Source organism: Gaeumannomyces tritici (genome assembly GCF_000145635.1).
Source record: "Gaeumannomyces tritici R3-111a-1 unplaced genomic scaffold supercont2.1, whole genome shotgun sequence".
Taxonomy (NCBI): Eukaryota; Fungi; Ascomycota; class Sordariomycetes; order Magnaporthales; family Magnaporthaceae; genus Gaeumannomyces; species Gaeumannomyces tritici.
Genome location: NW_008804545.1, coordinates 6589661 through 6614414, shown reverse-complemented (window position 1 = coordinate 6614414; position 24754 = coordinate 6589661). Strand labels below are relative to the sequence as shown.

Below are 24754 nucleotides of genomic sequence, written 5' to 3'. Positions count from 1 at the left end.
CCTTGGGCGCCGCCGTCGCCGCAGCAGCAGCAGCAGCCGCAGCCGCAGAGGCACCGACACCGGCCAGGCGGACGCGCGTGTCGCCGGCGAAGCAGGGCGCGCTGGCGTTGTTGTACATGATGCTCATGGAGTACGGTTGCCGATGGCTGCTGACGGCGACGGCTCCGACGCCGCCGCCGCTGCTGTACGGGGGCGGGGGCCGCTCGCACGGCGTCGGGGGCTCGACGGCGTCAAAGGCGAGGTCCAGGCGGTCGCGGCAGGCGGCGAACAGGGGGCTGGCGAGCCCGTAGCGGCTCGGGCCGGGGTCCTTGAACGAGTTGCAGGCCTGGCGCGCGTGCGCGTCGAGCAGGCCAAGCAGGTAGTGGCCGCCCCAGCGCCCCCAGTATTCGCCGCACGACAGGGCCAGCCCCACCTGGCCGTTCGGCTCGTGGCCCTCGACGTCCATGATCAGGGACTTGCAGTCCAGACACTCGAAAACCCGACCCCACGCAGGCATGGCCCGCTTGACGCCGTCCAGCCGCGCGGCGATCTCCGAGTCGATGGGGATGCGGTCCTCGCACAGCGTCTTCTCGATGCCCCAGGCGTACAGCAGGCGCTGGTCGTCGTCCGAGAAGGGGAAGAGGGACGAGAGGAAGTTGCAGAGCATCGAGCGGGACACGTGGTAGGCGACCTCGGCCTCGGGCGGGTCGTCGGCGCGGAACGGGTTCCTGTCCAACTTCATGGTGCGGCGCTCGCCGCCCACCGTCTTATAGCTGAGCTCGGCCGCCACGGTCTGATCGGCCGAGAGGTAGCCTTCCAGCTGAGCCATCTCTCCATTGTGCTCAAAATAGAGGTCCTTGGACATTCCGAACTGCAAGGCCCCGAGGCCGACAGTCAGGCATGACCGCTTGGCCTCTTGTCCACTGTCAGGTCCCTCCTCCTCCTCCGTGGTTGAGATCTGAAGGCTCTTTCCCATGGCTGCTTTGAGACCCAGGGTTGTCGGGAAGTTGATCTTCAGCTGGGCCTCGGTCGCATATGTAGACTGTAGGTTGGCGACGGCGTGGATGAAGACGGTGCCCTAGTTTACGTTGTCAAGTCAGCATCGGCAAGTCTCTCTCCAAGCTCCAGATGTATTGGAAACAACCCACAATCATTCCGCAGTCGGGGATGAAGGCATAGTGGCCACCAGTGACCTCGGAGATGGACTTCAGGGTACCCGAATGGAGATTATATCCAAAGCCGAAGGTGTGGATGGGGGCCGGGAAAGGGGCGACCGTTTGTAGCTTGCGTACGTAGCCTCTGTGGTGGCGGCTACGAACGAAATATTAAAAACGGCCGCCGAAGTTAGCAAGGGCCAAGTATGCGGTTTCGAATAGCAACAAAGTGCAAGAAAACTAACCTCTCGTCGGTCGGCACGCCGTCAGTCATGAACATGATGGCAGGAACCCTGTTGCTGCCATCCTGCTTCCCTTCAAAGACGCTAAACCCGGCGGCGATGCCGTCCCAAATGGCAGTCAGCCCGTCCGGTCGAAGCTTCAGGAGCTCTTTCTTGGCAAACCCCTTGTTCTCCTCGGTCATGGGCAGAAGCTCCATCACCACCTGGACCACCGGTTGTGCGTCAGTAACGATTCGAGAGAAAAACAAATCCATGTCACCTCGCCACCACATCAGACGGGGCGAGCGACGGACGCACCTTTGCCTTGGAGCTGAACTTGACAATGCCAAGCCTGTCCCGCCCGTCCAGGGTGGCCAGAATGGTGAGGGCGGCGTGCTTGACCAGGTCGAGCGTGCTGAAGCCGTGGTTCTCGGGGGCCTCGCCCTCCCTGGCGGGCGGCACGGCCGTGGTGTTCATGCTCGAGGACACGTCGATGACCAGGACGATATCGCAGGGCACATGGTAGTCGGCCGGCACCCCCTCGGGCGCCTTGGGCGGCTGCACTTTGACCATGATGCCCTTGGCGCTGCTCAGGGGCCGCACGTTGAACTCTAGGCCCTCCGGGTCCGTGGCCGGTGGCGGGCGAGGCTCGGTGGTCTGGTTCGGGTCTGGGGCGGGGACGCCGCCGGGTTGCGGGACATGGTTCCCTGCGATCTGGGCAGAGGAGGGCCCGGCCTCGTCGATGGGCACAATGAGCTTGATAGCCTACCGCCCGGTAACTTCATGGTTAGCTCCGTGACCAAGTCTCGTGGGTTGTCAACACAGGCAATGTTCATACCATTACGCCAGTTTATGGTCGTTATCTCTCAGGTTGGTGGCTTTCCAAGCGCGCGATGGGATTCTGAGGAGGAGCAACTCTAGATCCTCTCAGAGGGATCCAATCCCTTTTAAGTACGTGGAGGTTTACCTGTCGAAGTGTTTGGGTCCCACACATTCAAAGTTTGACGCAAAGAATGGCAGTGGCCAAACCTAGGACCTGTAGGACCTGCCCTGACCTGCTGGCAAGTGGCCCCTAATCCCTCTAGCGCGCGGAGGGTCACCTAGCGGTTGGCGGCTCCGGTTGAAGGCGAACGCTCCCAAGGGAGCTGCACCCATCTGCTGCTGCGCTGGCCTCCTCCTCTGTCTTTTCCGGGCACATGTGATGCAAACTCCAAAGGGTGTCCGTTGCGACTGGCATCCACCTCGGCGCCATTCAAGGAGAGCGGCAGGCGCTTGAAGCATATTTCCCCCATCCTTTCTACGACACATATAAGCGCAACCCAACGGCCGGCGGCCACGGGTCCCGCACACACAATCGTGACGAGGAGCCACGCTGACTCTGCTGGAGTTGGCCGAGGACCGGGCCCTGCGGCCCAGCAAACCCAGGGGGGGATCCTGCGGTGTAGCATGGAGGGCTCCTACCGGCAAATACAGTCACCGAAGGACAGCCACCGTAAACCCGGGTGCTTTCCATCTCACACATCATGGTTCAGGGGTCTGGGGTGTAAAAAAGGGGGACGGGAGGCCCAGGACTTTGGCAGACCGGTGAGGCGGCTATAGTTACATACTGCAGTGCCTCCACGATTTGACCCCCACCGAGGCTGCCTTTCTGTGTATTGTGGCACTGTCGCGGACCCACATCCGACGGAAAGACTGAACAGATCGAGATTAGGTAGGTTGGTAGGCGAATAAGGCTTCAGGCATCGATCAAAAGGACAGATCCTGCACTTGCCATCGCCGGCAATCTCCCGAACCTCTGGGTTAGGTGAGACTGTTTGTGATGTTTGGGGATCTGGTTTGCAGTTGGTTGCCTAAGGGTTTGGCAAATGTCCCTTATCTACAGGTCCCAGGGATCACAAACCCTAGTGTGGTGGATGCAAGATACATTTTCTTCCTTAGAAAACCAAGCCAAACTGATGTACCATCAGGATCCACCGTACTAAGATTTGTGATCTCTGGGACCTGGTGGGGATAATTCTCGTCTGCCTCATGAGATCCGCCACGCTGGCCGCCTCCAACCAATCATCTTTCGTAGTATAGTGGTCAGTATGCGAGCTTGTCATCAAAACACAACGCTCGAGACCCGGGTTCAATTCCCGGCGAGAGAGAATTCCGCGAAAATTGTATGCTTTTGCTTTTACACACACACCTACTTTTTTTTTCCTTTTTGACCCATGTGGTTATATTTACCAAACGTATTATTAGAGTAGAGTTTAGCCCTGAACCCAAACACGGTGACACCCAACAAGGTGCCGCGCCACTGTTTTTATTGGGTGTTACCCACATCTCGTACAAATGACAAGACACATGCAAACTTGGGTGTGACGATGTCTTGTCCATCTTGTCATGAATGTTCTCTCCGTGTTCGGGACACCCCGTGGCGTCGGGTTCTGGCTGGGCACCATCCAGATTTGCGCTTGTGTCTGCCTGCATCTTGGGTCGAGATGCGGGGTAGGACAAGGACAAGGTTGCTGTGTGCGATGCGCAGCATGTTTCGGCACTTGGGGAGGGACAACCTTATGATGTAGGTAGCCCGTCCGTTGATACGCCCAGTCTTTGCACCCAAGCCTGCTATGCCAGCCAAGGCATCTGGCCCCTACACACTCTGTCTTTGCCGAGGAACGGGGCAGCAAAAAGGGCTCCTGGTGGTACGCGTGCAATATCTTGACATGCAAATACCAAATACCAAACACCAAACACCGCACATCGGCACCGCACTTTCTTTCCTCTTCGACGACCGACAAGCGCTGATGGTGTGTAGCGCGTCGGCGCTGGCTCCCGGCCTCCGAAGATCTACAAGCAAATCTGTCCTGCGGCGCGAGGTCGGGGTGGGGGAGGGATCAACCATGGGCGGCAACAGGCGAGCATGGCAAGGCATTCTTCTCATTGGATTGCTGCCTTCGGATCTCCATTTGGGCCGCCGGCCTGTGGAACGCCTCGGCACGCAATTGGCCCACACGTTAAAAACACACGACGCTACTGGCATTGTGGCCGATGCAATGGCGGCGGGCCTGGGTATGCCGGTGTGGGCTAGCGGCCTTATGTGGAACCCCCTATGACGTCGGTGCCTCCTTTTTCTTTCAGCGGGAGAGAGGGAGAGACAAGGAGAGCGAGATGGCGTCCTGACTTGGTCGTGCTTGTTTCACGCATCGGTGGCAGAGTGCGCATCAATGGTCTGCGCCAAGGCCGCTCAATGGGCCTTGGGCTTTGTTGGCAAGTCAGATGTAGTAGACCTTGCGCGTAGTCGTCGCGACGGCTAAGGGCTTGGCGCGCTTTCACTTCCGACGCGCCTATAAACTCTGAGGGAAGAGACGCAGATGGAATAGTGATGTTTATGTAGGGACGGTGCATTCTGGCTGGCCGAGGCGATAGCTATTGGGTCTCTCGAGCACAAGAGTAAAAAAACGGCGAGGGAGGCCCCCCACGCTGTGCCTTGCTCCAGCGCCTGCGCTTGTGAGCGCCAGCGCCATTACGCGTTTCCATCGACCGTCGTCTTGGTCGCCATTGGTCCAAAGCCGTCGCGGAGCTAAGCTGACCAAGCAAAAGAAAAAGGGAAAAAAGGGAAATGAACCCTGACGTGCCGGGGGGGCGAAAAATGCCATAATGCGGGGAAAGCATGCATTAAGATCAGGGAGCTCCCCAGCAACCCTTCCCTAGTCTAGGGTCCTCCCCCCTAGCTTAGGGTTTTGCAAGGTTGAATGCTGCGCCAAGCCTGATCCGGCCGAGCCGGAGAGTGCGGACTGCTGGTGCTTGCTGATGGTGCTGCGCCCTGAGTTCTGGCAAAAGGGACCCTGCTGTCGAAGCTTTTTTTTTTCTTTTTCTTTTTTACATGCCCTTGTTACGAATCAGAATGGCATGTTTGGTCAGTCCACACCACAGACGACACCCCGGTCCCACCACCAAGGGAGAGGGAGGGAAAGGAAAAGTGAGACGAAAAGGAGCGAGAAAGGGCGAGAACGGATGGTTCGGGGAGAATCGGGTGGTCTGATTGGCAAAAAAAAAGCCTCCGCCAAGACAGCCTCGTGGCGGGCATGGAACGGACATGAGAAATCCCCTGCCTGCGTGCCTGCTCTTTGGTCTTTGGTATTTGCCCTTTGCCCGGGCCTTGTTTCAAGGACACCGGACAGACAGGACATTAACTTTTGGCCAGACTGCAGGCTAGAAATGAGGGGAAGGATTCCTACCGGAAACACTAGGGCGACGTGCGCACGAAAATGGCAGCAGAGAACAGGCCATGTGCGACCGTCAGTGGTCGGAGATGGCCCCAGAGAGACGATCAAGCAAAGCGTTTGAAGTCAGTGGCTGTGATGGCCCTCTCTCCTCGGTTTTTTTTTTTCTTCGGCCTTTCTTCATCGTCGTGGCCGGGGATCCCTCCCAAACCATGTCCGGGCACCGGCTGAGCCTTGAAGAGCAGGCAAGGGGGCTGGCCGCACCCACTCACACACACTCACACACACTCACACACCCCCCGCGCGCCCGCTGCCACCCACTTCCCCGGGTTGGAAGGGGACTGTATGCACGATAACCGCCCGCGGCCGGGCCAGTCAGAGGCTGCCGTTTGCGAATTGGCCGACTAATGGGGCTATGTCATGGAAAACAGGAGGCTGCCTGGTTGCCTATTTCGGAGGTGCAACGAGCCCCAGGTGTGTGCGACGGACTGGGGGGGCGTGTGTGCGTGCATGGGTGTGGGCGCGCGCTGCCAGAGCCTCTTGTGGATGGCGGGATGTTAATTTTTCTCATTACAGTCCGTCCATCCCACACCACCACCACCACCACCGCACGCCCCAGAGGCTGTCTGGACGGGAGGAGACGGGACATAAAATGGGAGCCTTCCCCCCTCTCTCTCCCACCCAGAAGAGAGTTTCTGATCACACTCACGCCTTCTCGAGTACAAAAGAGCAACAACGTATCCCACAAACACCACGACAAAGAACAGACCAACACAAACAACCACAACATAAACCACTTGCCGACGTCACATCCCTCATCCGCCCTTCTCGCCGTTGCCACAAACCCCAACCAAACAAACCAATCACAAACACAAAAATGTCTTCTCCCCCGTCCTCCCCCAGCCACATCCACCAGGCCGCCGAGCGCGCGCCAGTCCTCAAGATCGTGCAGACGCACAACTTCGTCTACGACAGCAGCACCGTCGCCTCGTCGCCGCCGCGCGCCGTCTCGGCCCCGGTCCGGTCCTTCTCTTTCTCGCAGGGCAGCCACTGCCACTGCTGCGGCGGAATATTCGTCATCAGCAACCGCTGCAGCAACCGCCAGTGTGAGCACGTCCAGTGCGCTCAGTGCTACTAGGCGGTGCGAGATGGGCCCGCTGCCCCCCTCAGCCTGACAAACACCACCCCCTCTTTCCGGCGTGTGATTACCCGAGGGAGAGGGGGCGAGTTCTTGCTCGGGCGGCGGCGGGCGGGCCAGTCTCGGACGCCCAAAGAAATACAAACGAACAAAACGCCTCCTGCCAAGACAAGACAGCTGCGACAATCGATCGCGACCGGGCCTTTGGTGACAGACGGCCATTTGCGAAAGAAAAAAAGCGGCTGGTGGCTCTTGGCCTGGGTGTGAAGCAGCGTGGCGCCTGTGTTTACCTGTACAAATTTTCTTTTCCATTATGAGTTTTTTTTTCTTTTCACTTTTTGTTTTTGTGTCAGGCGCTGGGATTGGATCACGGCAACCTCAGATTGTGGGAAAAGGGACACGCGGGTTTTAATTCGGTCGTCCTTTCTATGTTTTTGGTTGCGAATTATTGGGTTGGATTTCCCTAGCTCGATACCCAGTTCTTGGAATCTAATTTTTATTTTTTTTATTCATTTTACGGCATCTTATAAACAAACGCCCCGACCATTCTCATCAACTAGTCAATGTAAACAAACATGTCTCGCGTGCATTTGGCAGTCCTACGAATCGTGCATGTCCCATGCTGCGTAATTGGACATTTTAGCGTTTAATACTGGGCATGGATGTCTGCGGACATGGACATAGAAGCCAGCTAGGCCAGCCAAATTGGCTGCCAAAAAGGGAAACAAAACGAAAAGCATATTTCCCTTAACAGCAGATTTTCCAAAAAGATGCGGTCTGTGTGGATCGAACACACGACCTTCAGATTTGATGCCCGAAGTGTAACTTCAGTCTGACGCTCTCCCAACTGAGCTAAGCCCGCTTTGGTTCATGTCTCACGGCCTCGACAGTTCTGTACAAGAGGGTGGGAGTCCAGCTTGCTGCAGGCTGCAGGCTGCAGGGTGCAAGGCCACACTGACTTGAAGTTCCTCTCGGGAAAATGCGGAAGGCCGTGGGACCAAGCCTACTTACTGGTGGGCGCCTTGCTGTCCCTGGGAAGCCTGGGCGCAGCGACAGGGGTCCTGATCCACCCGCGAATGGGGGCCTGATCCGCCCGCGAATGGGGGCAGCCTCTCCCCCTATAAATGGAAAGCTGTTACGTACAAACATCACCACCGGCGGAGGCGCAGAGCGTCGGCGCTTCACGCTTTTTTTTGCGCAGCGCAGGGCTTGTTCTTCCAAGTGTTCTATTTCCTCGCTCCGGCAACTTGCTTATGTCGGGATCCCCTCTTGGCGAGCCGGCTATGTCTGGACGGGAGTGTCTCCATGGATGCTAGTAATCTGAGTATTTTTGCCTTGCTTTTTTACATCCCACACGCCCTCCCAATATACCGACAATTATTTTGTACAGCCCAGTACATCTTTAGAAACCGTCGATTCTCTCGTTCCGGGAAACAAAGACGGGGAAGCGCAACGCATGAATCCATTTGTACAGGAAATGCCGTCGAGGAGAACGGAATCCCATAGCTACCGCGTTCCCTCCAGGAGCGCAGACAGGTAAAGTGACTCAACATAGTCACATGCGGGCTCGAGATAGACTCGCTCAGTGCCGAAAATGGTTGCCAAAAAGGGGCCGGCATCATGCTCCACCCCTGACCCAGGACTTCTCGACGCTCCGGCCGTACTTGCCCTTGCCCGTGACAGGGAGGTCGCGCTTCTCGAGCTCCTGGACGACCACCTTCCAGCGGCCCACCATCTTGTCCTTGTCGATGGGCGTGACCCTGCGGTTGTAGACGGCAACGTTGGGGAGTTTGGCTAGCTCGCCGCGTGACTCGATCTCCTCCGCCAGCTTCTTCGGCTTCGGTGGCGTGATCAAGACCTTGATCAGGTCATTGACTGTGCGGACGCTGTTGAGCTTGCTGTCCACCAATATGTGGCCGGAGAGCTGCTGGACGCGCTTGGCGATCTGTGATGTGTGGGGGGCACATAATTGTCAGTCGTTTGCTCTCTCTCCTCCTTTTTTTACGCGCTTGCAGGCCTCGTAGAACCACTGTAGCTGCGATTCCGGGGCCACATACCGCAAACTTGAGGGCTACATCGTCGAGTGACATGGCCTTCCAGCTGGGGCCCCACGTCTCTACAAGGGCAGCCGCCTCGCCGGCGTCCAGGGTATCAGGTCCCGCACCCTCCACGTCCGCGGTCAGGTCGGCGACCAGGGGAGCAACCGACTCGGTCGCCAGGCAAGCCTTGCCGTCCGGCGACACCTGCAGAGGATCAGCCAGCGCGCGGAGCGCAGCCTCGCGCCCACCGACGGCCCAGCGGCCCGTGAGCGTCACCTCGGCCCCGCCGTGCCCCTCATTGGCAGATCCGGCGGCGGCCGCGCGCACAGCAAGGGCCTCGACGGCCGCGCGGCGCACGATGGCCTCGAGCGCGGCGGCGTCCTTGACCTTGGCGGCGCCGCCGGCGAAGAAGGGCTCGAACCCCAGGCGGCCAGTCCAGTGGCCTGGGCGGTCCCACCAGCGGTCGAACCCGCCCACCATCGGGAGGTCGTCGCCCGTGACGGCGGGCGTGTAGGCGACCTCCTTGGCCGTCGGCGCCCACTGCGGCTCCGGCGGCAGCGTCAGGTCCGTGATGATGGGATCTGCCGCAGCCGCCGCCCCGCGCCGCCTGGTCGCGGGCGGCTCGTACGCTGCGACAGCCGTGTCGGTGGCAGTGGTGGTGGTGGTAGCGGCAGCGCCCTGGGCTGCTGCGTCGGCGGCGGTATCGTGTCCTGCCGGCCTCGGGCGGGTCGTCGAGAAGAAGCTGGGGTTGCCGGTGACGTTGGCGGCAGAAGGGCACCACCGGGATGCGCACGGGGCCGGCTGGTGGGGGCGCAGCAGCCCGGAGGCCTGCCGTAATATTGCTAACCGCCGCATCTTTTGTGTCTGTAATTCCAATTGGTATGTGCGACTCGTCGAAAGTCGAGCCACGGTCGCCTGCACGCCTCGCCGGTCGCTCGCGGGCTCTTGGCCGTGGTGAGAAGCTTCAGAAATTTTGGTGGAGCTCCAGCAGCCAATAGAATTGGGGCCTGAGGCAGAAACTCGTGCGACTGCATTCAGCTGTTGCACGGCCTGTAGCTCAAACCGTCGCCACAGGGAGCTCGACGACGATGAGCTCGGGCATGTCTCCAAAGGGCCTTGAACTTGCGCACGTTACCTTATCCTCGGACAAAAATCTTCCAAAAAAAAAACAATTGTCTATCTGGCCTCTCGATATTCTTTTCCCGCAGACGGAGGCGGCCACATTAAAGATGGCCAGGTTACCGATACTATTCGTCCTCCTTGCAGCGCTCGCGTCGTTGGCCATCGCAGCTTGTAAGCCCCAAACTACCCCCCTCGATCTCAACCACAGCCCGTCCCCAAGCTGACCGCGCCACCGCCGCCGCCAACAACAGCACCGCCGACGTTCTGCAAGTGCACCTGCTTCAAGAACAGCACCATCATCCCGCTGGGGCCGGGCCACGAGCCCCCCGCCGCGCCGCCCGCGCCGAGCCCGACGACGACGTCAGTAACGGCAACAACAACCCCGCACCCGGACGGCAAGGACAAGCGCGCGGAGGCGGCGGCGGCGGCAGCGGCCCCGCAGGCGCACATGGAGGACAAGCGCGCGGCGTCGTCGAGCTGCTCGCAGTGCAACCGCGCCTTCTGCCTCAAGTACAACCTGCCCATCTGCAAGGGCGCCGAGGAGAAGGACGTGGTGACCATGTGCTTCGCCCGCGACTCGCGCAAGGACCGCCTCATCGTCTGGACCTTCCTCCTCGGCACCGCCGGCCTGCTCGGCTGGGCCGCCGCCCGCCGCGCCCTAGAACAGCGCGAGATGCGCAAGAGAGCCGCCGCCGCCGGGCTGGGCCGCGGCGCTGGTGATAATGTGGCGGAAGGAGGCGGCGGCGGTGGTGGCGGCGGCAACCCCAGGAGGAGCCCCACGCGGAGGGGAGGCGCCGACGCGGGCGGGGACTACATGTTTGTGGTCGGGGATGACCGGGGGGAAGGATCGGCGTCTGGGCTCCGTTCCGGGAGATGATGAGGCTAGATTACATGATAAGAAACAAAACTTGCATATTTGGTCTTTTAGCACCGTACCGTTGGATATTGCACACATCTCGATTCTACTTCATTCTCAACCATCCTACGTGCCACAATGTCAGGCCCGCTATCCCGAAAATCTGCTCGGTGCTCGTGGCAGCACCCAACCATAAACACGATTGCCAAGACCGCCATGCACATCAACTCACTCAGTGGGTGCCGACTCGCAGACTCTAGGTGAGCTGCACTAGACGCTTGTCTCCAGACAATAAAAAATAGATGTCACCAGCCTTTACCGGACGGAACCAAGCCGCAAAGATGGGTCTCGGACACCATCACCCACACGCGGCCGATGATACCCGGGCATCGGTGTACACCTGTGCATGCAGACGTGCGGAATATGGATATCCCCAGACATCACGAGGGAGTGTATCCATGTCCGGGGTAAACGTATATCCCCTTGAAAAAAGGGTGAGAATCCCAATCTAAGCCCTACAAGTTGATTCCGGGACACCTTGCCACTTTGTCCTGCCATTTTCTGCTCTATGAAGCTTCACCCACCGTCTACTTCTTTTTATTTCCTTGTTTCCTCCTTAGCTTCTGACTATCAACGCCATGGGTTCCATGTATTAAAATCCTCCTCTCCATCGTGCCTCATGTTGACTTCTTATATCGCTCAACTCTGTCCCGGTTCTTTTGTATTTTGCGTCGCTGCCTCCTTCACTATGCTATTCCGCACTCAATCCTCCTCCAAGGGGGTGGCGGGCACGCTGACGGCTTGGGCATTTCCGTTGGCCAGGTTGATCCTCCGGCGCTCACGAACGGCGTCGGCAAGATTCTCCAGAACCGTGACTGTCGACTCCCAGTCGATGCAGGCATCGGTGATGCTAACACCCTTCTTGAGACCTGAAGGCCCCTCGGGCGGAACCTTTTGGTTGCCCTCGTTGATGTTGGACTCGATCATCACGCCGATGATGGCCCTCTCACCCTCTCTCAGCTGCTCGCCGATGGCCTTGGCCACCTTGGGCTGGTTGCGGTGGTCCTTGTTCGAATTGCCTATATTGATCAACACGACCTTTTAGTTATCTGAGCTCACCCAAAACAGCGGGAGGATGCACCAAAAAGACGAGCGGGGGCTTGCTTACCATGCGAGCAGTCGATCATGATGGATTGCCTCTGGCCCTTCTTGGTCAGAGTATCCTTGGCAGCCTGAACGTCCTTCTTGCTGTAGTTGGGGCCACTCGATCCGCCGCGAAGGATAACGAAGCCGTGCTCGTTACCGCTCGTCCGCGTGATCGCAGCCAGCCCCTGCTTGGTAACGCCCATAAAGGAGTGCTTAGCAGCTGCGGCGCCGACGGCATCGATCGCGACCCCGAGGCTACCGTCCGTCCCGTTCTTGAAGCCAACCGGGAACGACAGGCCAGAAGCCAGCTCCCTGTGCAGCTGGCTCTCTGTGGTGCGGGCACCGATGGCGCCGACTGCGATAAAATCGGCGAGGAACTGCGGTGAAATGGTGTCGAGCATTTCGCTGGCGATGGGGAGCCCCGCCTCGTTTAGGTCGCGGAACATCTGGCGCGAAACGCGAAGGCCCTTGTTGATCTTAAAGGTCTGGTTGATATCCGGGTCGTTGATCAGGCCCTTCCAACCGACCGTGGTCCTGGGCTTCTCGAGGTAGGCGCGCATGACAATGCAGAGGTCGTCCTCAAGCTTCACCGAGAGCGCCTTGAGGCGCTGGGCGTACTCGAGGGCGGTCGCGGGGTCGTGGATGGAGCAGGGGCCGACGATGACCAGCAGGCGGTCACTCTTGCCCGTGATGACGGCCGTGGCCTCCTTGCGGCCCCGGATGACGGTCTCGGTGGCCGCATTCGTTATGGGGATCTCGGATATCAGGAGGGCGGGCGGGATGAGAGGGTCCTGGCCCAGGACTGTTGGTACGGACTCGGCCGGTTAGTCATATGTAGCAGAGCCGTCATCTGGCGGGCTTGGCCTTGCTTACCCCTCGTGTCGTCCGTGACGAACGCCGACATGGTGGCAGTTGACAGTACGGTAGAGCGGCTGCAATGGATCAGAAGCTTGCGCTGGTAGCCGCGAGCTAGGGCCACTGTCCAGTAGATGGCCGGCAACGGGCTATCGAGGTTGTAGTAGTTGGTGAGGGAGATGGGATTGAGAACAGAGAGAAAAGAGATTGGTATACGTAGGAGCTCACGTCAGCCAGATTCAAGATGCTGAATTGGCCAGAGGAAGGAAAGGTAGTTATAGCAAGTGAATGTTCTTGCGTGTCTGGAACGGGCGACAAGCCAACGGCAGAGACGCAATGATCCCCACAGTGATAAATTTATGGTGAGCACACTCGGCTCTCACATGGTGACTCAGAAATGGCAGCGCCCAGCAATAAAAAATACCAACGCATTGCCCGCATAGGAGCAGCTTTTGTGCTTCCCCTCCCAGAAACCCTGCAGCAGATCGACCCGCGGGATGCCGCGTGAGCTGTAATAGGCGTCCTGCATGGTCAGCAAAAGGCGACGGAGGGAGGTCAGCGAGCTCTCGGTGCCCAATAGACCGCCACATGTGGCACATGTTAGGCCCTCTGCCCTGCGGTGGTGGGCTCATTACCACGACCCCGACGTCGACGTCGTCCCGATCCGCCCTCAACCCCTACCAGGTAAGCTTTTAGGTGCCCCTCCAAAGCTCCAAGGTGGGATGAAAAAGCGGCAGCAAAAAGTTTTCCTCCCCCATCATCGCAATTGATCTTGTCTGATTGGCTGACGGGTGTGCCACTGGCTTCACCGCCTTTATTGATAAGATTGTAAGAATGCAAGGGTGGTTCACGGATTCGACGATGGACAGGAGACGATGTCGGGCGAGCCAAGCTCCAGCTGCGGACTGGACTTTGCACATGGCCAGTGCGCGATGGCTGCATGTGTCTCTCTTGCATAACTGAATACCTCAGCAATGCTACCATATGCAGGAAGGAATAAGAGGCACCAGACGGCGCCAGTTTATCTGAACTTTCGTGACACTTGAACTGCCTCACGTCCACAGAACCGCCCCCTCGCTGTCTTCAACCCCTCTCAGTGTCCCTGATCGACGGCCTGGGTAGGTAGTGGGTGGGCTTGTCAGAGAGCCATAGCGCTATTGCCACTTCCCAGATTTTTCTAGCCAAACAAAAGGTCGAACAGCCGGGCGGCCCTCCTCCCTTGTTCGAGGAACAACAGTGCCATTGGGCCGTGGTTGAGATACCGACAATGCCGATTTTAAGCTCGCACCTCGGCCAAGCTGAGCTCCTAAAGAGCTCTGAGCTGGACATGTACTAGATACTAAGGTAGGTGAGGTAGACATGGAAACTGAAGTGGATACCCCATCTTTGGTCGAAAGGCTGCATACGAGCTCGTAAAATACCGTGGCGAGCAACTACGCCGAAGAACCCGCGGCACTGTAGACCGGCTGGCCGTGGTGCTCGCCCGACTGTGTTATTTATCACCTTGAGAACCCAGACGATGCGCCGGGTGAGTGGCTACCCAGATACCTACATACCCTCATCAGTGCGTGCGCCGCCCGCTGACGCTGTCTGTCAATCGAGCATAAAATCAAGATGCTTGGCTGCGCGAAGATCAATCCAGCTTTGAACGCTGGCATGCCGATGGACAATCCGAGAGGGGGAAGATCGCCCGCTCGCATGACGCCCAGGCGGTAGTCATTATCTTCTTTGTAATAGGGCGTTGGTGCATTGCAACAATGGCGGGGTTTTCATCAGGTTCCTTTGCTCGCCTGTGTTCTTGGGAATCTTCTTGAAGGGCTGAAGAAGACAAATCGAGTCAGAGGCCAGCGAACCCTGTTGGCCGAAAATAGAGACTCCTTGCTCCTCAACTGCCTCCAGCTGAGGCAGGTCGCAAGAGGCCACCATTCGTCGTCAGTGTTGCTGGACTGGCCCGTGCAATGCATGGCGGCTGCCATCGACCCTTCACAGCCCGTGCCCTGTGCTGGCAGGGGTTGGATGGCGTCGAGGGCGGCGTGGGTTGCATTTCAGCTCCGCAGTTCCGTCACTCTTCCCCGCCCCAGCGTGCCAGCGTGCCAGCCTCCAGCAGCCTGTGTCGATTCCTGTCAACCATTCGGGAGGGATCGCCCAAGAATCGAGCCCCTTCCGACCATGCAGCGCGCCAACCACCCAGCCCGGTTATATCAGCGGGTCAGCTGCAGCCAAGGTCAAAGCCACCCTCGTGTCCTGTTCTTTCATCGGCGCCGAACAAAAAAAAACCAACCCATCGGTCGAGTTGCGAACATTTGAGTTGAGCTTCATCGGCCGTCCCTGGTCCCCAGATTTCAGTACCCACAGCAGTTGACCCGAGTCGGCCGTGACCTGGTCAACCGCCCAAAACGCCCCCTACAACGCCCGCCAACATCAGCACAAGCACAAACTCGCAGCCCCCTTTCGGGCCCAACAGCGGTCTTGGCCCCCCGCCCCCCTGGCGTCCAGTCGGCCGCTTCCTGGTCGTCTTGAAGCAATTGTGAAACCGCCCGCCCAACCTGCTGGGTGCAGCCTTCTGGGTCGGACGGGGCATCTGCACTGCACTGTCTTTGTTTTTCCCTGGGGTTTTCTGGGGGTGCATCATCGCCCGGGACCCCCCTGGCGCACCTCATCACTGTTGTCTTGTGTGCGAGGCTGCGATCCGTCAAAAAGAGTTGGGCGAGTGTAGCCGATCGCCCTGGGCGCACTGTCCTGCCCGCCTGCCACGGCCCGCACGAGTGCCCGCCAGGGTTCGACTGACTGGGTCTCGCCTCGCGTGTTCATCCCCACGACGAAGCCCCAGCTGGAAACATTGCGATTCCACAAAACAACGCCGAATCCCCCACCCCTCGGCGCCAGGGAAACTCGGACGCACATAATCGATCTCATTTTCTCTTCTTTTTCTCCCCTTCTCTAGTGTGTTTGAACGGACGAACCCCAAAGCCGCGCCTGTCGACGACGTGTCTCTTTGCATAATTGTTCTAATATATCTGGGCTGCTCGCTGCGCTGTGTATCTGCCTCTTGCGGCCTTCGAATTTCCATTATTTTTTCCCTCTACTGTTCTTCTGCTTTCTTTTTCGGCACTAATTCTGTCGCTTCGACTCTTTCGCCCTTCGCTATCGAACTCTGTCGGATTTTTTCTTGCGTATTCCTTTTTTTTTCTTTCTTTCCCCTCAGCTCTATCTAATCCTAGTGTTCTGTCGCTTGTCTAGCTTGTGGTCTAGCCGCATCGCCGACGCCGGGGCACTCCGTTGGGCATCTCCTTTTGTGATAGATCCGGATCTGCGCGCACATAATTCTTGTTTGCCTTTCCCCTGCGCTTTTTTGTACTCTTTGCCTTGTCCGTTTCTCTAGTCGGGTCTTTCCTGCCTGTCGTATTTGCGGTCCCTTTGTTCTGCGCTTGGTTCCTTGCTGGGCACCTTCCCACCTTTCGATCGTCACCCGTCTTTAGCGCACCTGCCTTCAGCTGCACGGTTGCCTGTCGGCCAGGGCTGACTGCTACGCCACGCGACCCCAAAACCAACCCCCTTTGCCGGATCCCCATCCAGGACTTGCTTCATTTTGTTCATCTCCTTATTCTATCATCCACCCTGCATCCTGACTTGGGCTGCGCCGTCGCAGTCTAGTATCATACCCGAATCCGCAGCCAACCCGCGCCATCGTCCAAGATGTTTGCCCACCATGAGCCAGCGCATGTTGCCAGCTCGCTGAAGCGGGGTCGCGAGGACGAGGCCGTGTGCGATCTTGGGAACGGCGGCATGCTAGGCTTCACGGAGCATCGCAGTGTAAGCCAGTCGCCAACCAATCCCCTTAGCTGCCGCGAAGTGTGCGCCGCGGAATCAATGCACCGCTTGCTGACCAGGACGCCAAGCAGAAACGGCTACACACTCTTCCTCTTAGGGGAGGACCTTCTCTCAGCACTTGGGCGCCGCCATCGACCGTGCCCGAATCCTTCTCCCAGCGCATGCCGAATGCCATCACGCCGTCCGACTCGGATCCTGACGAGGCGGCCGCCCAGTATGGCCGCTTCGTTCCGCAGCACCACGAGCAACACCAGCCCAGGCCACACAACCAAGACGCCGACATGGATATGATGATGGACTCGGTCGAAGATGACTCGGGCTCTTCAATCGCGGCCGGCAACTTGGAGCCGGGCTCCTTCCACCCTGACTCGATCGGCGCCAGCATTACGGGCCGCATGCCGACGCCAATCCTGCCCAGCTTCGCCGCCCAAGTCCGAGGCAACAACTGGGGCGGGGCTGCCGGCAACGTGATGCAGAGCGGCAACACAGCTGACCACCACCCTAAGTATGTGAACTATGCCGACGGCGGCTTCACATCCTCCCCCGGCGGCACGGGCATGGGCATGGTAACGTCGCCAATCCACGACCGTACCGTACCGCGCTCTCTGGAGCACCCGTCTGCCATGATGGCCGACTGGAATATGGTGCAGAACCGACCCCTGCCGTCGCCTATTAGTGAGAGCGGCGGCGAGGAGATCGGCAGCCCCGACATGGTGCTCGATTGCGCGCCTTCGTCCGGCATGCACCCATTCCCGCCGCAGCGTGCTGTCTCAGCCATGGAGCTTCCCATGTACCTGCGGGGCAGCAGCCCCCCCGCGATGGACGCCGCGCTGCCATCATCGCCCCCGCAGGAGCATCCTAATCTGCATCAGTACGCACAGCACTCGCCGCAACAGCAGCGCCAGGGTAGCCCCGCCGCCGAAAGCACCTCGCCCTCGCCCAAGAAGGGACACACGCGCTCGCGGCACACAGTCAACAACTGGACCCAGAACCTGGGCATGAAGAAGTCGTTCAGCATAGGGTACCGTGCAGACTGCGAAAAGTGCCGGCTCAAGGTCCCCGGCCACTTTAACCATATCATTGTCTCGTAGAGTCTCTTTGTATCCTTTGTTTCCACTGTCTGTATACCTCGGGCGGGATGTTGCATTATACCAGCGGCATTTACTGGTATCACCAAGCCTACGCTATGGCTATACTTCCCACGTACATTCTCGTACATCCACGTACCTTTCTTTTGTCTTGGGCCGAGATTTGGGAGTTAGGGGCACGGTTGTTATTCCTCGCTGTTAGTAGCCAGCACCTACCTATTACCCCCCATCGCCATTGTACCCTCCAGATACGGGGAACAGCGAAATAAACGGATTTTCCACGAGTCCAATCACTTTGACTGCCGCCGGACATATGGATGGCGAGGAGGGTAGGAAAGAATGTAAGGACTAAACCTACAAGGTAGGTTTAGCTTTATTGGAAGCGCACGTCCTTATTTCCGCCGGTGGTTCCAACCGGAAGATTGGCAGCAGCGTGGTCCATCTGTGATCTGTGTGCCTATTGCAAAACAAAAGCCAGCCAGCCGACGCCGAAGAATGCATATATCCACCCCCATTTCTACAGATATGGTACACGTCCTTCCCAAGGCCAGGCTTCCACCCCAGACTTGTTGCGGCGGAGCTCTCAACTCGTGCGCAGACGTAAATGACAGCCCGCGAGAGCGCCAAGAAAATTCCGAGGGTGCTAGACCATTTCTTTGTTTTTCTTTTCGTTGGGTTGAAACCCTCACCGCACCCTATTCACCACCATCCCCTCTTCGGCTTCTCGGCGTCGCCGCCGCCGCCGTCTCCCTTGGCCGCGCTGCTCCCGACCTGGTCCAACGGGCCGCCGTTCCGCTGGTTTTCCCTCTCCTTGTCGAACGCGGCGCGCGCCTTGTCCTCGATCGAGGCCGCGATGGCGCGCGGGGCGGCGGCGGCGGCGGCGGCGGCAACGTCCTCATCCTTCAGGTTCCCGCCCAGGAAGCCCCAGACTGAGGAGCCCCAACTGCTACTGCTCTTCTTTTGCCCCTCCTCCTTCCCCGCTGCCGCTGCCACCGCCGTTGCCGATGACGCCTCCCCATCGGCGGCGGTGGCGGTTGGGGGTTTGACGGCGGCGGGTGGGCTGATGACCGGGGGAAGCTTGGAGAAGATGGAGACGTCGGCGCCGCGCGAGTTGGCCTCCTCGACGAGGGCGACCTGTTCGTCGGTCGCGTCGCCGCGCATGTATGCCAGGCGGGCGGCCTCGAGCGAGTCGGCGCGCATGCGGGCCTGGGCCTCGAGGAACTCGTGCTTGCGCTTGCGGTTGTACGTCATCATGTCGACGGCGGCGTAGGCCGTCACGAGGGTCGCGACGGCTGTTTTATCGCAGATACGCAGCGTCAGGACCTTTCTTCTTCCATCTCCGACCTCCCCACCTTATACGTTTCCCTTTCGGGACGCGGACCCCTTACCTGATAGCCCTATCAGACCCATGGTGGTGAAGCGGTGCGCGTGGTCAAAGAAGCCGCGGGCCCGGTTGACGAGCCGGTCCATGCTCGAGACCTGCGCGTTCTTGGCCGCCAGGTGGGCTGCGCGCAGCCTGGCCACGCGCTGCTCGGGCGCCTCTGCGGGGGCCGCCGCGAGTGGGGGAGGTCTCCTCCCGCGCTCTCCCGGGACGAACGACTCTGCTGGTGAGGGGCGCGACCTTGGGTGTGTGGCTGCCGAGGGCTTCTTGGAGGACGAGGACGAGGACGGGCCGCCCTTGGAGGCGGCGTGCGGCGTCGTCGGTGTGAAGCGGGTTGCGTCCGAGACGCTCCTGGGCGTCCGGATGCCGGAGGAGGCCATTGTGCTGGTGGGTGGGCGGGCGCCTTGATGGGGCCTCGGGAGAAGGAAAAGGCAGGCGATGAAAGGGTCGGTCAGGTATCACTCGATCAGGACTGGGAACAATTGGGTAGACACTTGGATGGTAATAACGCAATCTAGTTGAGTCGAGGAGCCTATCTGGTTTGCTGGGAATGTCGTCGCCGCAGTGGAGCAAACGAAAAAAAAAGCTCTCTGCTTGACTGGTGGCATCAGGAGATTTTTTTTGCGGAGCTTCAGCGTCCAGCTCCAGCTTGACGGGTGGGTGCACGGGCTATTTTCAATTGAAGGTGGGAGTTTCCACGCGGGGGCTCAAAGTTCGGAGAAGCTCGCTGCTCTGCGTGATATGATAGGCGCCAATTCCCGAGAATGCCTTTATCGTTGTATGTAATATCTCGGGTCAGTTCGCGTCTAACAACGTCAACTTGTCGCCGGTTCACAAAGCTCAATGTGTCTTTATCGTAATGCTGTTGCAGAGATTGAAGTGGAAAAAGAGGTTGGACGGATGTCCTTCTCATTGACAAAAAGGGCAATCTTATAATAGAAAAAAAACGCCGCTCCGATGCTGTTCTTGACGTACGTGCCCGTCCGCGATCTCCAATTCCTGCTTTATTGGAGGAGGGAGAAGCGGAAGCGCCACTTGCCCCATCCAAACTGCCCCTCCATTTGTTTGGTGGGGACCTCCAGCAGCCCATCCACCCTGGCTCCGCTCACGTGACGGCAACCTTGCTCCTGTTTCATTTGCTCTCCCACAAATCCGAATTCGCTGGATGCCTGAGGCGACACGTCAAATTCTCCCTTCCGTCAGTCCTCCCAACCAATCAGCGTGTCCCCACTTCCTGTAGGGTTTTCAAGCCCACAGCAAGCATCTTTTCAGGCCTTCAATTTCCACGACCGCAGCTTGACGACGACGAACCAGCCCATACTAACCCATCCACAGCTTACGGTCGCAACTCCTTCACAATGGTACGTCGACTGCATCAAGAGACGCCCGAGTCCTCGCTGGAAGAGGATACTGACCGTTTCGATGGGTTTTCCCGAATCTAGGCGATCAAGCACAACAACCAGCTCCCCCACAACCGTTAGTACTCCCCTCCAATATCCGCTCGGCCCTCGAGGTGATCGGCTCCGGCGACGACGGCAGCACTTTAGGAACACGGAATGGCCTGAGACTGACGGCCTCATACAGACTTCCGGAAGGATTGGCAGCGCCGTGTGCGGTGCCACTTCGACCAGGTACGCCGCCTGATGATATTCCTACGAAGGCCACCCCCTTGCCCCGACCTGGGATGGAGGAATTGGCCGAGGACAAGGCCGGAATAGACTCTCCACGCTCCCGTGACAGCGCCTACGCACTGCTCGAGCCAAGGCTGACATGCGACTCTCTTTCCCTTCAAATAGCCCGGAAAGAAGGTTTCGCGCCGCATCGCACGCCGCGCCAAGGCCACCAAGGTCGCTCCCCGCCCCGTCGACCAGCTGAGGCCCGTTGTCCAATGCCCGACGATTAAGTACAACCGCCGCGCCCGCCTGGGCCGTGGCTTCACCCTGACCGAGCTCAAGGTATGGCTTCCCCGCGGACCGGCATGACAATCAGACGGTGTCCTTTTTTGCCACCAAGGCCAGGAATCAAACGGTGTCTGACATTTTGCTGCGTCTTCAGGCTGCTGGTCTGCACAAGCGCCAGGCCCGGACCATCGGTATCGCGGTCGACCCCCGCCGCACCAACTTCTCTGAGGAGTCGCTGGCCCGCAACGTCGAGCGCCTCAAGGCCTACCAGGAGCGCCTGGTTGTCTTCCCCAAGAAGGGCAAGAAGCCCGCCGTTGCCGACAAGACCGCCGCAAAGGTGTCTGCCGTCATTCCCCTGCCCCCCGCCGAGGGCTTCGTCGAGATCAGCAAGTCGGACATCCCGAAGTCCGAGACCAGCGCCTACCGCCAGCTGCGGGACGCCAGGGCCAACTTCCGCAACGAGGGCGCTCGGGAGAAGCGCGTCAGGGACAAGGCGGAGGCCGAGACTGCCAAGAAATAGAGCGAGGGACGCTAGGGCACAAAATTCACCTTTGTTCTTTGGTCCGACTACTTGGACTCTGTTTCTTGTCTTTTTTTCACGTCGGCGCGGGGGTAGGGAGGGATCAGAAAGAAAGTGGCACGGGTCACACAAACAAAACTCTTGGTCGTTCGGTTGGTTTCTGCTTTCACTGCTGCGTCTGCTCCTGGAAGAAAGGGGCGGTGCGGTTGGTTTCCTACGGCCGTTTTGCGGTATCTCTCTCAGGGCATGGTTCAGAAACTACAACTGCATCGCGGGCTTGCTAGATGTATTCCGATAATGAATACGAATGGACAACAAAATGGATGAATTATGCTCGGGCTCTGTTGACAATACGGTCTGAATGGCATCGGCCAACATTAGTCCGAGGATCCTCCAGCGCCACTTGCCTTTGCCCTCTCACCTATGACTATTCCTCCGCCCGTCCGCAGAGCATCCTCGAGCTTGCGCCGGTGGTCCTCGCTCAAGCCGTCGATCTTGTTCCGAAGCAACTCGGTCAGGAGAACTAGGACATTCTCCCTGTCGACCTTGGCCATGTTGGCCGCCTGCTTCGGGTCCGCCTGCCTCGGCTCCAGCTCAAGACGGTCGATTCCCAGCTCCGTCGCCGCCGCTCCCTCGCCACGCCCGTTCGTCTCCTCAACGGCCTCGACGGCCTCCACCCCGACCCCAGCCCCGGCGGCGGCGACCACGGCGGCGAGGGCGGCGTCAGACCGCGTCAGGACGCCGGCCACGACGCCGGCGCCGTCGGGCGACCGGCTCATGAGGGCAAGGACGAACCAGGTCTCGCTGCGCAGGGCGGGGAAGCGCGCCTGCGTGAGCAGGAAGGAGAGCAGCTCGCCGAGGGCGGCGGCATGGACGGCGTAGAAGGCGGCGCGGCGGGACGACGGCCGCGGCGGTGCCTCCTCCCATGCTGCGGAGGCGAGCATCTCGTCGGCGTCGGCCTGGTGCAGCAGGCGGCAGAGGGCCATGGCGGCGCGGGCGCACTCGGTCTTTGTGGGCTCCGGGTCCGCGCGGCGGAAGAGGTCGAGCAGGGCGTGGACGTTTGTTCTGACCTCTGTGCTGCTGGTTTTGCCGTCGGCGTCGGCGTCGGCGTCGGCGTCGGCTCGCTGCTGCTGCTGCTGCTGCTGCAGAGGGGCGCACAGCAGGGCGCCGTTGGCCGGCGTGCCGGCCAGGAGGAGGCGGCAGAGCGAGACGGTGGCCAGCTGGGTCTGCGGCTGCGTGTCGACCAGGCCCCAGAGGCGGGGCAGGGCGGCGACAGCAGCGGCGGCGTCGTCGTCGTCGTCGCCCCCGGGGTGGTTCTGGAGCAGCGCGGCGCCCAGGACGGGCTTGTTGGCCGGGGCGATGGCCAGGTTCTTGAGCAGGCCGACGGCGGCGTGCAGCAGCGCGCTGGGCACCGTGTTGTCGGGCGCGGGCTCGTAGGGGTAGGGGCCGGCGAGCAGGGCGGCCAGGGGCTCGTGGGCGCGGCCCTCCCAGACGAGCAGCCCGGCCGCGTCGTCAGAGCAAGCCAGGTTGCCCAGCGCCAGGCAGGCGGCCTCCTGCAGGTGCGAGCGCGGGTGGCGCCGCAGCCAGGTGTCGAGGAGCTCGCGGGTGGCTGCCGCCGCCGCCGCCGCCGCCGTCCCCGAGTGCTGCGAGACAAACTCGTCACGCGCCGTCAGGTCCGCCACCGTGCCGACGAGCGACTTGCGCAGCCGCCCGAGCTGGTCGGCGTCGTCCATGTCCTCGAGCTCGGCGCACGAGAAGCGCGTGCAGGCGGCCTGGAGGGTGTTGAGGACAATGGCCGCATGTTCGGGAGCGGCGGCTGCTGCCGCGAGGAGCCTGTCATTGGTGAGATAGGCTGAGGCGGCCGATACGAGGTTGCAGAAATCGTCTGCTTCCAGAGGATCCGAGGGCGTTGGCCAGGATGGGTTGGAGGCCAGCCTTAGCAGAGTGATGGGGATTGACACGTTGGCGTGGTCCTTCTCCCTGTCTACGAACATGGCCCATCCACTTGTTAGTGAAATTCATAGGTTCGAAGGGCTCTCCAAGCAATAGGAGAATTACCTGTCGACGCAACAAGATGAATGGTCTTGCTGGTTATGCCGGCAAGATGAGGCGCTTTTACGAGCCTCGGAGTGTCTAGAAAGTCTGCCAGGGACTGTGCGAGCCCAGCTTCGGCTGCTTGCGTCTGGGCAGGCTCTAAAAGTCATGATATCGGCGGTCAGCGCTTGCCTTCAGCCACCTTTGTAGGGAAGAGCACTGCTGACCATAGTCGACACAAATATTATGGAGCGAGGTTATCACGTATGGCAACAGACTGTCACCATACTCTACACCCAGGAGACCCGCGATGATGGGGATATGGGTCCCTTGCACCACACGTGCTCTGTTCTCCTCTATCCCATGTTGTCAGCAAAACACACACCCATAGTGGTCTGTGAAGCTCTTTGATGAAGCCCAGGGCGGACATACCAGTGTCGGCGCACGAGTTCCCGATCAGGCGCAGGGCTTGGATCTTGGAAGAGATGCGGAAGTCGACGTGGGGGAGCAGCTCAAGGGCATAGTCCAGGATCCCCGAGTCTCCGATGGGGATCCGCCAGGAAGCTTCACGGAGCAGACAGGGTGGTCGAGGTCAGATGGGCTCCAGATCGGACATGGCCTCGGGGATGTCGAAAAGGGGCTTTGGCTTGCAGAGATCGTTTAGCTGAGAACTTACCGTCACGGCTACCCGTCCCCAACTTCTGAAGCAGATCATCAAGCTCTGTAGATCTGGAATCCCATAGCTGCTTCAAGGACTCGAGCACCTTTTCCAGACTGCGAGTCCGCTCGGTTTTGACATCCTGTGCAACATCCGGTTTATCGTCGCCATCAAGATTGGTGCTGTTCATGCGAGCCAGCAGACCGTTGATCTCCTCTGACAACATGGCGGATATTTGTTGTTGTGGAGGGGCAGCACAGCGAGAGCAAAATGGCCAGTCCTAGCCAAGGGACTTGTTCAATACTGGAAATGTCGAGCTTGGAATTGGTCACATGCGGCTGCAACAGCAGGTTATCTTTGCAATCTTAAAGCGAAAAAAAAACAGGCCTATGATGAGCGGTCGTCCATGGAAGCACTACAACAGCATAAGTTGGCGCTAATTCATCCTTCGCCAGTTTGTTTTGTCAGTGATGCTAGGTGGTTGACTTTTATGTCGTTACGTCCATCCGACATGGCAACATCCAAATTGGCCGTCTGTCTGTCTTGGCCGCCCCACGCTGCCCTGGTGGGGGAGTCGGCAGAATTCCTCGAGGCGGTGTGTCCTGAAGCGGACGCGGAAATTG

At 59.4% G+C, this 24754-nt stretch overlaps 11 protein-coding genes and 2 non-coding genes across 13 annotated transcripts in view; 7 read left to right on the top strand and 6 right to left on the bottom strand.

Annotated features, from left to right (window-relative positions):
* Nucleotides 1-2213, bottom strand: part of GGTG_02075 (hypothetical protein) — a 3366-nt gene extending 1153 nt beyond the window's left edge. Inside the window, exons 1-5 of the mRNA XM_009219846.1 lie at nt 2193-2213; nt 1673-2119; nt 1379-1578; nt 1128-1290; nt 59-1057 (exon numbers count right to left, since the gene is read on the bottom strand). Of these exons, the coding sequence (XP_009218110.1) occupies nt 59-1057; nt 1128-1290; nt 1379-1578; nt 1673-2119; nt 2193-2195 (1812 nt within the window). The 5' untranslated portion in view covers nt 2196-2213. The remainder of the gene's footprint in view (nt 1-58; nt 1058-1127; nt 1291-1378; nt 1579-1672; nt 2120-2192) is intronic.
* Nucleotides 2214-3418: 1205 nt separating this feature from the next.
* GGTG_20029 lies at nt 3419-3501 on the top strand. The gene has a single exon. It is a non-coding gene; the product is annotated as a tRNA-Asp (tRNA).
* A 738-nt stretch (nt 3502-4239) lies between these two features.
* Nucleotides 4240-4452, top strand: GGTG_02074 (hypothetical protein; the record flags this gene model as incomplete). Its single annotated transcript, XM_009219845.1, has 1 exon — nt 4240-4452. One exon carries the CDS (start codon nt 4240-4242, stop codon nt 4450-4452), a length of 213 nt encoding a protein of 70 aa, XP_009218109.1.
* A 1738-nt stretch (nt 4453-6190) lies between these two features.
* Nucleotides 6191-7289, top strand: GGTG_02073 (hypothetical protein). Its single transcript, XM_009219844.1, has one exon. It carries the CDS (start codon nt 6215-6217, stop codon nt 6698-6700), a length of 486 nt encoding a protein of 161 aa, XP_009218108.1. The 5' UTR covers nt 6191-6214; the 3' UTR covers nt 6701-7289.
* Nucleotides 7290-7471: 182 nt separating this feature from the next.
* Nucleotides 7472-7562, bottom strand: GGTG_20028. The gene has a single exon. It is a non-coding gene; the product is annotated as a tRNA-Phe (tRNA).
* A 331-nt stretch (nt 7563-7893) lies between these two features.
* Nucleotides 7894-9721, bottom strand: GGTG_02072 (hypothetical protein). Its single transcript, XM_009219843.1, has 2 exons — nt 8758-9721; nt 7894-8645 (listed from the first exon to the last, which is right to left on the bottom strand). Exons 1-2 carry the CDS (start codon nt 9592-9594, stop codon nt 8319-8321), a joined length of 1164 nt encoding a protein of 387 aa, XP_009218107.1. The 5' UTR covers nt 9595-9721; the 3' UTR covers nt 7894-8318.
* GGTG_02071 (hypothetical protein) lies at nt 8665-10895 on the top strand. The gene is made up of 2 exons (XM_009219842.1): nt 8665-10032; nt 10113-10895. The coding sequence occupies exons 1-2, from the start codon at nt 9828-9830 to the stop codon at nt 10736-10738; spliced, it is 831 nt and encodes a 276-aa protein (XP_009218106.1). The 5' UTR covers nt 8665-9827; the 3' UTR covers nt 10739-10895.
* A 255-nt stretch (nt 10896-11150) lies between these two features.
* On the bottom strand, nt 11151-13413 carry GGTG_02070 (3-deoxy-7-phosphoheptulonate synthase). Its single transcript, XM_009219841.1, has 3 exons — nt 12737-13413; nt 11886-12665; nt 11151-11796 (listed from the first exon to the last, which is right to left on the bottom strand). The coding sequence occupies exons 1-3, from the start codon at nt 12765-12767 to the stop codon at nt 11480-11482; spliced, it is 1128 nt and encodes a 375-aa protein (XP_009218105.1). The 5' UTR covers nt 12768-13413; the 3' UTR covers nt 11151-11479.
* Nucleotides 13246-14054, top strand: GGTG_02069 (hypothetical protein; the record flags this gene model as incomplete). The annotated part of the gene is made up of 3 exons (XM_009219840.1): nt 13246-13402; nt 13783-13836; nt 13900-14054. The coding sequence occupies 3 exons, from the start codon at nt 13246-13248 to the stop codon at nt 14052-14054; spliced, it is 366 nt and encodes a 121-aa protein (XP_009218104.1).
* Nucleotides 14055-14983: 929 nt separating this feature from the next.
* On the top strand, nt 14984-17975 carry GGTG_02068 (hypothetical protein). The gene is made up of 2 exons (XM_009219839.1): nt 14984-16531; nt 16621-17975. Exons 1-2 carry the CDS (start codon nt 16415-16417, stop codon nt 17638-17640), a joined length of 1137 nt encoding a protein of 378 aa, XP_009218103.1. The 5' UTR covers nt 14984-16414; the 3' UTR covers nt 17641-17975.
* Nucleotides 17815-19549, bottom strand: GGTG_02067 (hypothetical protein). Its single transcript, XM_009219838.1, has 2 exons — nt 19026-19549; nt 17815-18929 (listed from the first exon to the last, which is right to left on the bottom strand). The coding sequence occupies exons 1-2, from the start codon at nt 19396-19398 to the stop codon at nt 18337-18339; spliced, it is 966 nt and encodes a 321-aa protein (XP_009218102.1). The 5' UTR covers nt 19399-19549; the 3' UTR covers nt 17815-18336.
* Nucleotides 19550-20198: 649 nt separating this feature from the next.
* Nucleotides 20199-21778, top strand: GGTG_02066 (50S ribosomal protein L13e). Its single transcript, XM_009219837.1, has 5 exons — nt 20199-20379; nt 20461-20494; nt 20603-20649; nt 20815-20973; nt 21074-21778. Exons 1-5 carry the CDS (start codon nt 20377-20379, stop codon nt 21437-21439), a joined length of 609 nt encoding a protein of 202 aa, XP_009218101.1. The 5' UTR covers nt 20199-20376; the 3' UTR covers nt 21440-21778.
* Nucleotides 21587-24641, bottom strand: GGTG_02065 (hypothetical protein). The gene is made up of 5 exons (XM_009219836.1): nt 24150-24641; nt 23906-24037; nt 23701-23829; nt 23498-23632; nt 21587-23423 (listed from the first exon to the last, which is right to left on the bottom strand). Exons 1-5 carry the CDS (start codon nt 24355-24357, stop codon nt 21817-21819), a joined length of 2211 nt encoding a protein of 736 aa, XP_009218100.1. The 5' UTR covers nt 24358-24641; the 3' UTR covers nt 21587-21816.
* Nucleotides 24642-24754: the final 113 nt, after the last annotated feature.

Bases quoted from the DNA above. Each gene is read 5' to 3' on its own strand.
- GGTG_02073 (XM_009219844.1), top strand. From the start codon at position 6,215: ATGGGAGCCTTCCCCCCTCTCTCTCCCACCCAGAAGAGAGTTTCTGAT.
- GGTG_02072 (XM_009219843.1), bottom strand. From the start codon at position 9,594: ATGCGGCGGTTAGCAATATTACGGCAGGCCTCCGGGCTGCTGCGCCCC. The intron at 8,646-8,757 runs GTATGTGGCCCC...CACACATCACAG, and splicing joins ATGTAGCCCTCAAGTTTGCG to ATCGCCAAGCGCGTCCAGCA.
- GGTG_02071 (XM_009219842.1), top strand. From the start codon at position 9,828: ATGAGCTCGGGCATGTCTCCAAAGGGCCTTGAACTTGCGCACGTTACC. The intron at 10,033-10,112 runs GTAAGCCCCAAA...CGCCAACAACAG, and splicing joins GTCGTTGGCCATCGCAGCTT to CACCGCCGACGTTCTGCAAG.
- GGTG_02070 (XM_009219841.1), bottom strand. From the start codon at position 12,767: ATGTCGGCGTTCGTCACGGACGACACGAGGG. The intron at 12,666-12,736 runs GTAAGCAAGGCC...CCGTACCAACAG, and splicing joins CGTCACGGACGACACGAGGG to TCCTGGGCCAGGACCCTCTC. The intron at 11,797-11,885 runs GTAAGCAAGCCC...TGATCAATATAG, and splicing joins CATGATCGACTGCTCGCATG to GCAATTCGAACAAGGACCAC.
- GGTG_02068 (XM_009219839.1), top strand. From the start codon at position 16,415: ATGTTTGCCCACCATGAGCCAGCGCATGTTGCCAGCTCGCTGAAGCGG. The intron at 16,532-16,620 runs GTAAGCCAGTCG...GACGCCAAGCAG, and splicing joins GCTTCACGGAGCATCGCAGT to AAACGGCTACACACTCTTCC.
- GGTG_02067 (XM_009219838.1), bottom strand. From the start codon at position 19,398: ATGGCCTCCTCCGGCATCCGGACGCCCAGGAGCGTCTCGGACGCAACC. The intron at 18,930-19,025 runs GTAAGGGGTCCG...GCGATAAAACAG, and splicing joins GGGTCTGATAGGGCTATCAG to CCGTCGCGACCCTCGTGACG.
- GGTG_02066 (XM_009219837.1), top strand. The intron at 20,495-20,602 runs GTTAGTACTCCC...GGCCTCATACAG, and splicing joins CAACCAGCTCCCCCACAACC to ACTTCCGGAAGGATTGGCAG. The intron at 20,650-20,814 runs GTACGCCGCCTG...CCCTTCAAATAG, and splicing joins TGCGGTGCCACTTCGACCAG to CCCGGAAAGAAGGTTTCGCG.
- GGTG_02065 (XM_009219836.1), bottom strand. From the start codon at position 24,357: ATGTTGTCAGAGGAGATCAACGGTCTGCTGGCTCGCATGAACAGCACC. The intron at 23,633-23,700 runs GTCAGCAGTGCT...CATGACTTTTAG, and splicing joins TAATATTTGTGTCGACTATG to AGCCTGCCCAGACGCAAGCA. The intron at 23,424-23,497 runs GTAATTCTCCTA...CCATGTTCGTAG, and splicing joins TCATCTTGTTGCGTCGACAG to ACAGGGAGAAGGACCACGCC.